This window comes from Euprymna scolopes, chromosome 3 (genome assembly GCF_053919585.1).
Source record: "Euprymna scolopes isolate OS-2025 chromosome 3, ASM5391958v1, whole genome shotgun sequence".
Taxonomy (NCBI): Eukaryota; Metazoa; Mollusca; class Cephalopoda; order Sepiida; family Sepiolidae; genus Euprymna; species Euprymna scolopes.
In genome coordinates, this window is record NC_136484.1 from 84241662 (window position 1) to 84256282 (window position 14621).

A 14621-nucleotide genomic window follows, 5' to 3' on the forward strand; every position below is an offset into this window, starting at 1 on the left:
TGTTATGCAAAAAAACACAAAATGAAAAAAAAAAATAAAAACGTGCCAAGCACGTCATGTTATGCAAAAAACACAAAAGGAAAACCTGTATTTGTTTAGAACCAAAATTGGCGGAGGAGTTTGGTAGAGTTCTCAAAGGTCAAATCGTCAAACTTTGACCCCTTAACAGCCAAATTTCTGGCCATAAACCGATTACAAAGATTTTCCCAAATCTCAATACCCTGTATATCAAATTTCGAGTCTGTAGACTCGAAAATTGAGAGAGTTATTGTGTAAGGAAATGTACACAGACAGACACTTTCACTTTTATAGATATACTAGCATTTCAGCCCGGGTGTTTAGAGGTGTATGTTGGGGGGGGGAGCAGTCAATTTTTTAAACTTTCACCCCTATTATGACACCTTAACATTTATTGTTTTGGACTCAAATCAAGTTAAGTTAGATCCATGTCCAAGGAAACTATATCTAAAATTTCAAGTGTTTAAACCCCAAATTGGCAGAGGAGTTTGGTAGAGTTCTCAAAGGTCAAATCGTTGAACTTTGACCCTTTAACAGCCAAATTTCTGGCCAAAAACCGATCACCTCGATTTTCCCAAATCTCAGTACCCTGTATATCAAATTTCGAGTCTGTAGACTTAAAATTGACAGAGTTATTGTGTAGGGAAATGTACACAGACAGACACACACACAGCCACTTTCACTTTTAAAATATAAAATCTATATTATATATATATATATATATATATATATATATATATATATATATATATAATATACTAGCAGTTCAGCCCGGCTTTGTTCAAACCCTATGTACTGTTCATAACTTGCTCTACATGTGAATACACTTTATGTAAGATTTCAAATGCTTAGACCAAGAATTGTCTGAGTAATTTTGTAGAGACCGCAGAGTTGCATTTTTTTCTTTTTTTTTAACTTTAACCCCAATTTTGACCCCTTAACATTTATTATTTTGGTCTCAAATAAAATAAAATGTTTTACCCATGCCCAAGTTACTTACATCTAAAATTTCAAGTGTTTAGACCCAAAATTGGTAGAATCTGCAATGGTCAACTCTTTCAACTTTTTGCCCCAAAACTGATTAAAATGCTTGCCCCATCTCTGAATAAGAAATTTCAAGAAAAATAAAAAAAAATTTTTTTTTTTAATTTTAAGAGGAAGGAATCCCTATTTTTCTCTCTAAATATTCAGTCCTACCACCACTACCAATTACCACCGGAAAAAATTCTACATGTTTCACAGATTCTGTTATTACACTGACCTTAACTGGCTATTACATACATAGACCTAACATAATCTTTCCTATTTCCAATTCATAAATAATATGGGCCCCCTCACTAAAATTTGTCCATTCTGATTGGCTGAGCTCCAACAATTCTCATATTCTGGATTGCAATTCAGTGCTTTATAAACGAAAGCTATCTAACACTAAAATATGACATCATTAAGAGACATATTAGGACATCTTCGTCAAATCAATACATACATTGACCAGCCCTTCCAATCGATTTTATGTAGCATTAAACACACTACATGTACAAAAAATTCAAAATATACAGAGGTTTATTTGTAATATTGTTTTATCTTTTCCATGCGATTTGACGAAATACAGAATTTTAGAGAACAAAATACACCAAACTTATCTTTTGCAAATTATTTTATTTTCACTAGAAATTCCTTGAAATGAAATTCCTTGAAATGACTGCAGCAATACTCCAGGGAAAGGGCATTCCACTTTTCTGTAATTTTTGTCCAAAGTTCTTCCAAATTTCAAATTTTATTATTGCGTATCTGTTGCTTGATGTAATACCATACGTTTTCAATAAAGTTGAGGTCTTGAGATTGTGCAGGCCAATTCAAACATGGAATATCATGCTCTTCCAGGAACCTCTTGACATTGCCAGCTGTGTGAATGGGAGCATTATCCTGCATGAAGATGGGATTATCATCCAAATTCTGACCAAAGTAGGATAGAAAATGCTCAGTTAATATATTAATGTACTTGATCGAATTAATTTGACCTTGCAAGCAAACTATAGGCCCAGGACCATTGGTACTAATAATGCCTCAAACCAAAACTGAATCTCCACAACCTTGCAGCGTTGAAACTGAGCACCTAGGATTAAATTTGTCTTTCCTCCGACGAACGTACTGCCTACCAATGACTGCCTAGTCTATTGAACTTGCTTTCATCGCTAAAAAGCACTTTTGACCAATATGAAGAGTCATGATGTTTAATGCATTCAGATGGCGCTTTCTGTTCTTTACAGAAATCATTGGCTTGTGTCTTGCAACATATCCTCACAAATTAAATTCCTTTAATCTGTTCTTGATAGTAGAAAGAGAGCACTTTTTAACAAGATTGCACTGTTGTTGGATTTGGGGAGCCGTTTCAAATCTGTTTCTTAGGCTGCGGATACCATTGTCTTCCCTATTAGAAGTAACTCTAGTACAATTTAAGGGCATCACGAACACTGCGAATGTTTTGGTGCTTTTGCACCGTTTTTTTCTCATCACATTTCAATTTGCGGCCGATTTCTCGATTGGATAAACCAGAAAGATGGAGATCAATGAGCTCCTGACGATCATTAAGAGAAAATCATGGCATATGGAGTAAATGTTACGTTGTATAACCTGGAACAACAACAATTACAATTAGAGATGTTTTGTTGTCTGTTGGTGGATATTTTAAACTGATTTAGGGGTGATAATTTAAGCTGGTTTTAAGCAAATTTGCTGTTGCAGACTTTTTTTTTGCCTCCTCAATTTGAAGATATTTTTTTAAATTGATGTGAACACTAGAATATTTCAATTAAAAGTCAAATATGAACAGGTAAAATTATAGAGGAATAAAAGGCAAATCAAATGAGGTATAGGTTGTTTAAACAGTTACATTAAATTTAGCTTAAATTTGCAGTTTTTGAAAAAATTACAAGTGCAGACTTTCTTTTTGCTGGCACTGTATATATAATCAATATATTGCACATTTGAAAATTGTAAAAGAGTTTCATAAATATTTAACAAGATCTATAAAAAATGCTGACTCAACAGGTCACAAGTGATCTAGTTAATATCTGAAAATATAAATGCTACTAAAACCAAAACAAAAACTAAAACACATTTTTTACACATTTATGCATAAGATATGACTTAAAAAAAGTTCATATTATTTGGATTATTATAACTACTGTATACATTTTGGTTGTTATTTTCACAACATTTCAGTTGATATAACCTCCAACCTTCTTCAGGTATATCTTGTCAAACTCAGAAATCTGCACAAAATTTTAAACGGAACCCTTTATCTAATCCATAGGGATAGCATGCTCTCATTTTATCAGCCATGACCAAGAAGAAGTCTTTAGTAATTGCAATTTTATTTTAGTATTACCTGCACTGAAGATTGAACCTTCAACTTCTAGAAGTTTCAATTAGAACTGAATTTTACTTAGTACTTTATCTGTTATGCTCAGAAACAAGACAATGGGAGGAAATGATTCATTACCAGAAGAAAAGTATTAGAAGTGAGATTGAAAAAAGACAAGAAAAGACAATGAGGATAGGACACCAAGATTTTTTTTAAAGTCAAGGTCAATGGTTAGTTTCTGAATAATCAAACACTCCCAGCTGAGAGGACAAGTGCAAGTGTAGTCAGTTTCCATATTAATTATTAAGATTAAGTTGATTAAGACAAAACAACAGACATGGAGTCAATAAATTTAAAAGTCAAAGTTAGTTTGTGACCCTTTGCAGTTTGGGACAGCTAATAACAGTTTGTGGTTCAGGACAGAGCAGGAGATCTTTAGCAGACCTGAGATAAACATTAGCTGACAGTGCTGGCTTCAACAGACAATTAAGGGAGGGTTATTTTCCATCACACACACAGAGTACAACTGATCTGCATACAATGTGTTGGAGTCTAAGTTTTCTTTTGTGAGTTTGTGTTGCTTTATTTTATTTTTATAGATATAAGCCGGTGTTATTGCCCTTGGCAGTTTCCAATGTGAGAGATGATGACATGGTCAGAACAAGAGAAGATGAAGGGGAAGAAAATCAAACAATGTTGGGGTCAGCATATGGCTTCATACTTGCAGACAATTCTAGTATAATTTTGGGGAGCTTTAAACCTGTTCTTGATTTTAGACATGCAATCTTACTACCTGTCACTACAATCACTGCTTATTACTATACATCATTTACTCACTAAATAGATTTTTTGTCCAAATAATTCAGATAAAACAAAGTATCAATCCTCATGTCAAAAATTTAGAAACATATCAAAATTTCAATTAGTATCAAAATAAACAATTCAAAATCTACCTTAAAAGGGTCTGCGGTACATTGGTCCTTACAAATGGTACAGCACCAAGAGTTTTGAGCATCTGCAACAGTTATGATAAATTCTTCATTAGAAATAAGATTAGAGAAACACTTGTAAAAAAATCAATTTGACAAAATGATATAAAAGTCTATATAGTGCTATATCATAAACAATGATGATACAGCAGAAATTAATTCAATAATATAATTTTTACAAATTTAAAAATGTTTATAGCATAAGTAATTTCAAAAATTAGTAGAAAGAAAAATAAAAAGTAATAAAAAATTGACAGGAAAGAAATAAAAAAAAAACATTGGCTGAAAGAAAAGTAGTAAAAATTTGAAAAATTCATAAAAATAAAAATAATCAAAGTGATTTAAAAAATGGGTAAAAAGAGAAGTTGTAAAAATTCTTAAGAATTGGTAGAAAGAAAAGTAATAAAAAGCAATGGTATATATTGAAGATTAAAGGTGGTCAACCCACTGATCATTTGAGAAAGATACATTATATTGATCAGAGAAATAAAATTAATCTAATATTTTAATAAGTGACCATATTGTATATGATTGAATTTCAAATAAGCCACTTACTAAATTCAGAAAAAAAATCTTTCTAGCAAGTAATCATACTCAGTGGCAATGATCAACTTACTTTAACAAAAAGTGAATCATCTTCGAAGACGTCATTAAAAAGCGAGCTTGCAACACCACAAGTCACATGATGACCCTAAAAATAAATTAGAAAGCGAGAAAAAAAAATAAAACAAATTATTTTCACAGTAAGCAGACAAATCAATGTCTTTTTTTATAAAAAATATAAACATCATTTTTGTTGAATTTATTTCAAGAAATATTTAAAATATTTGATTTAATGTATATGAATTTTTAATGAAGAATACTTTTCACAAAATTTGGTGTCTATGGTATTATTCAATTATTTATTTAGCCAATAAAAATCAAGTACCTAATCAGTATCCAGTAAAGACTAAAAAAGAACCAATTCTTTTAGTAAGCTTATATATTATATATATATATATATATATATATATATATATATATATATATATATATATATATATATATATTATTTTAATCAATTTAGGTAAACAACCTATCGAAGCCTGTGGAGATTGATAAGAATTGAATACGGACTGGAAGATGCGGGACTTCCAGTGGAAAAAGGAAGTTTGGTTTTTGGCGCGTTTTTTTTCTGGGGTTTTGAAGAAGAAGAAAAGAAAGGACGGTTGATTTTCCACATGGCCGGAGGAGCCCCGAAAAGGTTATGAAAGTCAAAAACGATGTACTGGCCCCACATTATGGCCTGAACGCCTTGAATGACTAAACACTGCTTCGTTCACGAAAACCAGAAAAGGAAGACACCGAAGTAAATTCAAACCAACTTTGTTCCCACCTAAACCAATAAGTATAACCCAATGAACATTCTTTCTGTTGATTTTCTCACACACATTTCACGAACATTCTCTTCTGCCACAAAACGAACCTTCTCTATATACCTCCCAAATAGTAAATAAAGTTGCCTTTTTTTATTCACCCTTAAAATGTTTTTTTATTTATTTCTATGGAGTCAGAGAGTTAGACACAAACCTGATAAACCTCTATAGTCCATAAGCCTGAGGAAAAGATTGGCCTTGATAAAGACCTGAGGCTTCGGTTGCCTGATGAGATCCATTTAGATTGAAATGATAGTTTTATTGTTGTGATTAATGGTAATTTTGTTCATCTAAATTGAATAAAATAATATCTTAATCTTTTTATTGAGCATTACTAGCAACCTCATTAAATTCAATGGTTTTTACTTTTAACCTAGAATAAATAAATAAATAAATAAATATATATATATATGTATATACATATGTATATTTAAATTGTGTGTATTTAGGCAGCATTCTTTCATTTAAATAAACGTTGTCAAAGGCAACAGATAGCTTCCCTTTGATTAGACCTTATTTTATTTTTTCAATTTTTCTGATGATCTTTTTAATGTGTGGATCGAAAGAATTAATATAAGTTCCCTGTGTAGTTCGAAGTTGGCCACGGTCATGCTTTACATCTTTTCAAGAAGACATCATCAGGAGAGCCGTGTGAATATTATTTGTGAAGAGGGCTGGAAGGTTCATATAGTAGTAGCGGCAAATGTGTGTGAGCTTTGAGGGCCCAGTGTGGAAGAGAGGGGTGCCCAGTTCTGTAGTCAGGGTTGTGTGTTTTTGCTGGATTAGAATGTAATTTGATTAAGAGCAGGTTTTTACATTTTAATTTCAAGTATTTTTTAACTTCTTGATGTTAGTTTCATGGTTTATTATTTGTGTGTTGCTGACAAGAATTTCTCTAACTTTAGTGGAAGGGCAGTTATATTTTTTGTAAAATGGATTCTGTATTATGCATGGTAAGGAGATGTGATAGGATAGTCATTGTGTTACCAATGTAACTATTAGTTTTATTATTGTTATAGAAGCTGAACTCTCCCAGGAGGCATTTGAACTTGTAGATGATGTTGGTTAATTCTACTGGTTTGAGAGTAGGCATTATTTTTTTTTAATATATGATATATATTATATATTGTATTATATAATATACAAAATATGATAAGTCTCATCTTAATGTTTTCGGTAGGGGAAACATATCTATGAATAATATTTTTATGACCTTTTCTTCTAATTTAAAGCATGGTTGCATTTAGTTACAGTAGAATAGGTTAGTTTGCTGTTTTGGGGTATTACTATTATGGTGGTATTTATTAAGTTCTGGGGTATTAGTTTTATTTGCTGGTCGACAATATAGTTTCGAAATCCATTATTGATAAGTACTTGCTTGATATGTTTTTAGTTCTGTATAATGGGGTGAATTGGGACACAAATTACAGCATTTTACTCTTTGTCATTTTATCATTGTCAATTCTGTTCAGAAAAGTGTTAATCTTTGTTAGAAACAAGAAAATAAAGTCTTGATATGCATTTCTCTCATTTTCTCAGAAAAAATGTAATTGTCAGAAGATCATTTTTCCAGCGCTTGCCAAAATCTTTTCACTAGTCGTCCAAAATGGAAAGAGCCAGATGGAAACTGGTGGTATTTTTGTGAAGAGCAACTAAAAGCATCCTAATCCAATAAAAAAACGTGGTATCATGGTGTGAAATTTACCAAAAAAGTACTTTTTACCACATTGTAATTTAGTGGGGTGATTTGGACAGCACTTTAGTCACACGATACTCATTGAGATTTTTCAAGTCGATGTTGTGTCAGAAGGTGAAGCAAAAGTATGCTGCCCACAAAAAAAGAGCCTCTAAAAGTTAGAAAGCCATCAGAAATGGAGCTTGAAACCCATGCAGTGTTTTACAAAAAGGTGTTTAAATGTCAATAGTTAAATAAATAAATTCAAACGTATTTCTCTTGTATGTGTCCGTGGCCCAGTGGTTAACGTCGTACGTCTTTTTTTCACACTTTAATTTCCAACGTTGCCTAAAGGCTTCGGGTTCAATCCTCATACTCACCTACCAAAACTATTTTTCTATTTTACCCCCCCCGGTCTCATTATCTAAACGTTTTGGGTTCGAATCGTGGTGTGAGATGTCTTTTTTTTTTTTTCGATTTTTTAAATTTTAATATTGTTTAAGCAATTTTTCACGTTCTATGTTTTTTTGTTTTTATTTTTCAGCTTTTTTTAAAGAAGTTTTAACATTTGTTTTTCTGTTGTTTTTTTCCATCACATTCGCGTTTTCTTTTGTTTTTGTTTTTCCGATTTTTACATTTAACATCGTTCGTTTGCATTACGTTAGTTTTTTTGTGTTTTTTTATACTTCGCTTATTCTTATGTTTTGATTACCCCCCCCCCCTCCCCCAGCACACACACCTCTAAACACCCGGGCAATGCCGGGTACCCCCCCCCGCTAGTCTATATATATAAAAGGCAAAATGTGTGTGACCATTTCGTGTATGTCTCGCAAAACCTTCTTTCACACATGCTCCCGGGGTCGTTACGATCACTTACAACTGTTTATATAGCCCCTAGATAATAATATCTAGGATTTGGGAACGCGGGTCGCCTCTACATTTATTTATATCAACTTTTATGAGATTCGCACTATTTCGCTCTGTCCCCTGTTTGTCCCGCTTTTTAGTATAAATAAAGTGAAACTAAATTCAAACGGACATGTTCTCGGCATCGCACCATGAAACGTCCAGAAGCAATCAGCTTTGATCAATGTGGAGCCAAACTCCTAATCAATCTGGACAATGGGAGCTGGTTTCCTCTTCACCAACATCTGTTGGGGAAAAAACCAGTCAAAGTTGGGTAAACAAACCCAAGTTAACTGCGTGACTTCTATTTGACCTCATTAATTAGGTCAAATAGAAGCAGAAGAGTTAACTTTTATTGCGGGCCCCCTGTCAATACTTAAATTCAAACTTGTTTCGGTTGTATGTCACTGTGGCCCAGTGGTTAACGTCGCACGTTTTTTTTTTCACACTTTCATTTCCAACTTTACTTCAAAGGTTCGGGTTTGATCCTCATACTCACCTACCAAAACTTTTTTTTTATTTTAACCCCCACCCACCCCGGAGTTTTGATTTACCCAAAACCACACACACCTCCAAACACCCGGGCATCACCGGGTACCTAGTATACCAATAAAATTTAAATCAGGCTAAAATGACTCAATTAGTAAGCTTCAAGATTATCAGTCTTTATAATCGGGCATTTATATAATTTTTTCACAAAATCAACATAATAATTAGACCACTGAAAAGAAAAACAAATAGAACTTAAAATAGAATGCTTATATAATGATAAAAATTAAAAAGATAAATTTGAAATTTAAATCACTGATATATAGAATGAAAATTATTGTTAATTTATAATTTTTTTAGATTAACTTTAAAATACAATTCCTTTTTAAGAAATAAAATAATTAAGTAAAATCATTTAATTCATCGTAAATTTAAACAAATGATACAAACTTTCATAAATGGAAGAGAATACAGTTGTGACGTATAAATTTAAACTAGATTTTGAAGGTGTAGTTCAGTATTTAAAAAATAAATCAATTAAATAAATAATTTGGAGAATAATAATAATCACTTAAATTAAAAAACATATAGAGTATTAGTGTAACATTAAGATAGATAATTGGTCGAAATATAATTTAAAAAGTAAAAATACGAAAAAAGGGCAATTTAAAAATTCCATGGCAAACAAAAAAAAATTAAACAAAAAACCTTGGAAGATAGGGGTGTAGGTAGGTTGTTGGAATTTTATTTTTTTATCAATTTAGTCACCTTCAGTAGTGCAAAGGGAGGTGAAAGGTCAGCAGTCTTGGTTAGCCTGTGGCTTTCATGTTATCCCTTCCCTTCTCTCTTGGCCCCTTTTGTCCAGCAGTCCTGTGAACTGAAGGGCCTTTCTGTGGGCAGTTATGTGTGTGTGTGACTCTCTCTCTCTCTCTCTCCTTCCTTTTTTGTTATTTAAGTCCTCAAGGACATTTCTCTCTCTCTCTCTTTATTTAGTGCCTTTCTTTTTTTTAGCAGTCCTCATCATCAACACATTCCTTGTTCCCTTGGCTGCTACTTTCTGTTTTTTTTTTTTTTGTATGTTCCTTTCTTTTCAGCCTTTCAAGTAAGAGTTGTTTTTTGTATTTTTAGAAGAAATGAGGATATCTCCCATTTTTCCAGAAAGTGTTATTCATTGTTTTGTGCATAGAAGTCTGTACCACTCAAATCGATAAAAGTTGTTTAAGGTTGTCTCTGTTAGAGACCTCCTTTTTTGCATGTCCTGTCAATTTTCCATTTAGTTCCTTTACTTTGCTTTACATGTTTCTTTTTTTCTCTTTCAATTTGTTACCTTGGAAAACGGATTTTGATAACAACCCCAAAATTCCGTAAAGGTTTAACTGCTTGATCTCTTAAATAGGGATTCAAAATGTGTTCTTTTATGTAGATTAAATAGTGTATTTAAACATCTGAAGAGAGGCTGTTTTGAAATATTTTTTAAATGACATGATGTTTGAAATTGTCCGAATAGTCACAAAACAATTGTAACAAATATGAAAATGCTCTCATTTTGATCTTTATTGTCTGGATTTTGTGAAAATATTTACATATATACATATATATATATATATATATATATATATATATATAATGATTGTATCAATTGATTTCCTAGATGTAAATCCAATGAAACTCACATGATTATTAAAGAGTACTCAAACAAACTATATATATATATATATATAAATAGTTTGTTTATTGAGCACTCTTTAATAATCATAATATATATATATATACATATATATTTTACAACCTCAAAATATTAACTTGACTATTACAATTGTTTCAGCAGACAGGAGTTTCCTGTCTGTTTCTTCAGATGGCAAAAGTCAAAAATGAGAAGGGAGGAGGACATGCTTTTTGGGGGGGATACTTGTAGATATTAAGAAAACAAGAGAAATATAGAGAGATAGAAAAATATAATTTAAAAAAAATATTTATATAAAAAAAGAAGAGATAGAAAAAAGAAAAAGGAAAGAGAAGGAAAGAAAGAAGGATAGATATGTGCCATGGACAAAATCAGTTGCATTAAAAAAAGTGATGGGTGTAGGTTAACGTATTTGAAATGAGTTTATGTGTGTCACCATGACAGACGTTTCTGGGATATTTATCACTGCTGCAATGTTAACATACATCTATTTGACTGTATTTTAACATATGTCCTGTATAACTTATATAAAAGCTTTAGAAGTTTTGAATAAGAAGGCACATGGTAGATATTTAACATACATCCAGTTAATTACATTTAAAAAATATGTCCTATTATTTGTATTGGGTTTTCGACAATTACTTGATCCAAGTAAGAATTAAAATTAGTTGGAAGAATATAGGGTGAATAATTAGGAAAAATGAGGGAATTTTGAAAATTTAAGAAAGGGGGAGGGTTGTTGGGTGAGTATTAGATGTGCAAGGGGGCTTCAAAAAATTAATGGGCTTATATGTATACAAAAAAAGAAAGAAAAAGAATGAGAATATTTATAAGAACTAACTTAAGGAAAAAATATAAAAGTGGCCCTATCAAATAGTGTAAAGTTTAATGGAAATTACATAGCTATACAAATGATTAGAAATAGGGGTGTTTGGTTACAATACCGTATGAATAATTAGATATGGGATGGTATAAAATGATATAAAAGATTTAAAAGATGAGGAAGGTAGGAGCAATTAATGATGGGCAGATAAATAGTTGTAATTTATTTGTTAATCATAAGCTAAAATGGGTAAGGTAATAATGTTATTAGTAGATTAAGAGAGTTATATTAGATGAACTTTTGAAGAGTGTGGAATTGCTAAGGATGTCGTATTGTAGTATTTGCAAATAGTTAATGTTTCGACTTCAAAAGTTTAATAATTTATCTAAATCTTTGAAGTTATTAATAAAGAATTTTCGTATAGATATGGAAAATAGAAGTTTAAAGATTAACAGTTACTAAATTTAAAGGAATTTCTCAATTAATATGCAAGTGTGAGATTAAAGATATAAGGAAAATGGAGGGGGGTTTCAAAAAAATTAAAAGATAAAATAATATAGTGAAATGATGTGTGGTTTATTGAGGATTAAATAGCAATACAGATAATTAGAAATATGGGTATTTGGTTACACTACAAAATGAATAATTGGATATAGAGCAATATAAGTTAATGATGTAATCGTTGATTGTTGTAAGGTTTTATGGCAAAATATCTTTTCACTTCCTGCTGATCATTGCGCAAATGAGATCGCTGAATGGTTCAAAACGGCAATTGAGGCACATGTTCTCACATGCAAATTTTATAGCAAGCCTCACTCTCCCCAATGGTTTACTTATATTTGTGCAGCTGCAATAGTGCAAAGGCAGCATGCGTACTGCAAATTTAACCGACATAAGTCCGGTTCAAACAGGCAGAAGTATATAGAAGCTAGAAGTAACTGTAAGAAAGAAATAGCGACAGCTAAGAGAGAATTTACTGAAACCACCAAAAAATGTATCGAAGCACAGAAATTAGGAACCTGCAACTTCTGGAAAATCTACAACAGTGTAGTAAATAATGGGCAATCAACAATTACCCCACTATCCAACAATCATGAGGTTGTTTGCTCTGCAACTGAGAAGGCTAACATGCTTGCCAGTCGGTTTGCCTCCAACTCTACACTGGACCCTGCCAACCACCCCCTCTCTGACTTTCCTTTGCGGACAGATGCCATACTAGATGATCTGAAAATCACCCCTTCTCCGGTGCATGCTATCATAAGAAATCTTGACACTGCAAAAGCATGTGGACCTGATCTCATCCCAGCTGTGCTATTAAAAAAGTGCTTCAGCGGCGAAGTAGCTCCAGTTTTCTCCAAACTTTACAACAAATGCCTTAGTGAATCTTGCTTTCCTGCCTGCTGGAAAACTGCTTCTGTAGTACCAGTTTTCAAGAATTCTGGCGAAAGAACTGACCCAGTAAATTATCGCCCCATTAGCCTCCTCCCACTTTCGCCAAAATATTTGGGACCATAATTAACCAAGCTGTAGTCAACCACCTTACAGATGCTAAACTTCTGACAAACAATATGGATTTAGGCAAGCCCGTTCCACAGCAGACATCGTAACTAATCTCAGAATGTATATACCATTCACTAGACAAAGCGGTGGAGGGTAGAGCGGTAGCTCTAGATATATCTAAGGATTTTGACAGGGTATGGCATGAAGGTCTCCTCAGGAAAATTAAATCATACGGTATCACTGGTAGAATACTTAACATAATTAAATCCTTCTTAGATAAGAGAAAAATCCAGGTTGTCCTTGACGGTCGTATATCTAAACAGTGTGATATAAATGCAGGAGTGCCCCAGGGGTCTATCCTTGGACCTTTATTGTTCCTAATATTTATCAATGACCTCCCCGACAAAACTGCTTCTGAGATGGGTATATATGCTGATGACACCACGCTCTATAACAGGCACGACAGGAAAACAAATGAACACATCTCTAAGGCAATGGCAGAAGCACTAGAGGATGACCTCCGATCTGTAGTGGAATGGGGACATAAATGGATGGTCACATTCAATGCTGCCAAGACTAAACTTGTTTCCTTCAATAATTACAAGAAATTTTCTCTACCACCAATAGCAATGGCCAATGACTTTTTATCTGAAAATACATCTTTTAAACTCCTCGGCCTAACACTCTCACGAAACATGAGTTGGAACAATTTCATTGAGAGCATTGCCAGGACCACTGCAAAGAAGGTAGGTTCTCTTTACCATGCTAGAAAGATACTAACGCCCGAAAGTATCCTATACCTCTAAGAGGCCACCATTCGCCCATGTATGGAGTATTGTTGTCATATTTGGGCTGGTGCATCTGCCACTAGTCTCTCACTCCTAGACAAGGTTCAAAAGAGAGTCGCCAATCTGATAGGTCCTGAACTGTTATCTAAACTTCAGCCCCTGTCCCATCGACGAAATGCTGCATCCCTCTGCCTGTTCTACAAGTACTTTAACAGTGAATGCTCTGACGAACTGGAAGCATTTATGACTCCTCAACGTAAATACCCTCGACAAGCAGCTAAATCCCACCCCTTCACAGTAGAGATCCCTAGATGTAAGAGTTTGGTTGTTTTTGTTTTATGGCATATCAACCCTTTTCAGGTTATTTAATGCCGAATCCAAAGATTTTTGAAGAACATTTTTTTAATAGAATATATTTGTTGTTTTCAAGTCGGTTTGTATTTAACCCATAGTTAGGACCCTAACAGGTACTACCACTCCGGGTCAGAGTGGACCTGGGAGCAATGGCAACTAAAGGGTGGCTCCACACTCCCCAAAGCCCGCTAGCTGGGGCCTCACCACTGAATATAGTTTAAGGTCATATCCAGGACCTAGATGTAAGAGAGCCTTCTACTCCAGTAGTTTCTTCCCCAGAACAGCTAGACTTTGGAATTCCCTTCTGGGTCCCTGCTTCCACAACTGTACTAACATGCAGAAGTTCAAGTGCAACGTGAACCGACATCTTGCTGCCCAACTCCCTACACAGTACTCCTGATGCCTATGTCCCTGATAGTAGCCTCCTACAACAAAGTGGCAATGTGCCTTGTTTGGGGTGAAAATGTAATAAAAAAAAATTTAAAAAAATTAATAGTAAAGAATTTTTCGTATAGACAGAGGAAAAGAATCTCCATTAATATTAGGTGTAAGGTTATTTTGAATAAGGTTTAGGTAGTGGGGTTTTGTTGGGGTGATTGGGGTTATCAAAGGA

The 14621-nt window shown here is 33.3% G+C and overlaps 1 protein-coding gene across 5 annotated transcripts in view; it reads right to left on the reverse strand.

Annotated features, from left to right (window-relative positions):
• LOC145256707 (vitamin D3 hydroxylase-associated protein-like) overlaps positions 1–14621 on the reverse strand; it is a 181992-nt gene that overhangs the window by 95984 nt on the left and 71387 nt on the right. For all 5 annotated transcript variants that reach the window (XM_080115598.1, XM_080115596.1, XM_080115599.1 and 2 more), the window contains 2 exons: positions 4991–5065; positions 4339–4400 (listed from right to left, as the gene is read on the reverse strand). In XM_080115598.1, coding sequence (XP_079971724.1) covers positions 4339–4400; positions 4991–5065 — 137 coding nt within the window. The remainder of the gene's footprint in view (positions 1–4338; positions 4401–4990; positions 5066–14621) is intronic.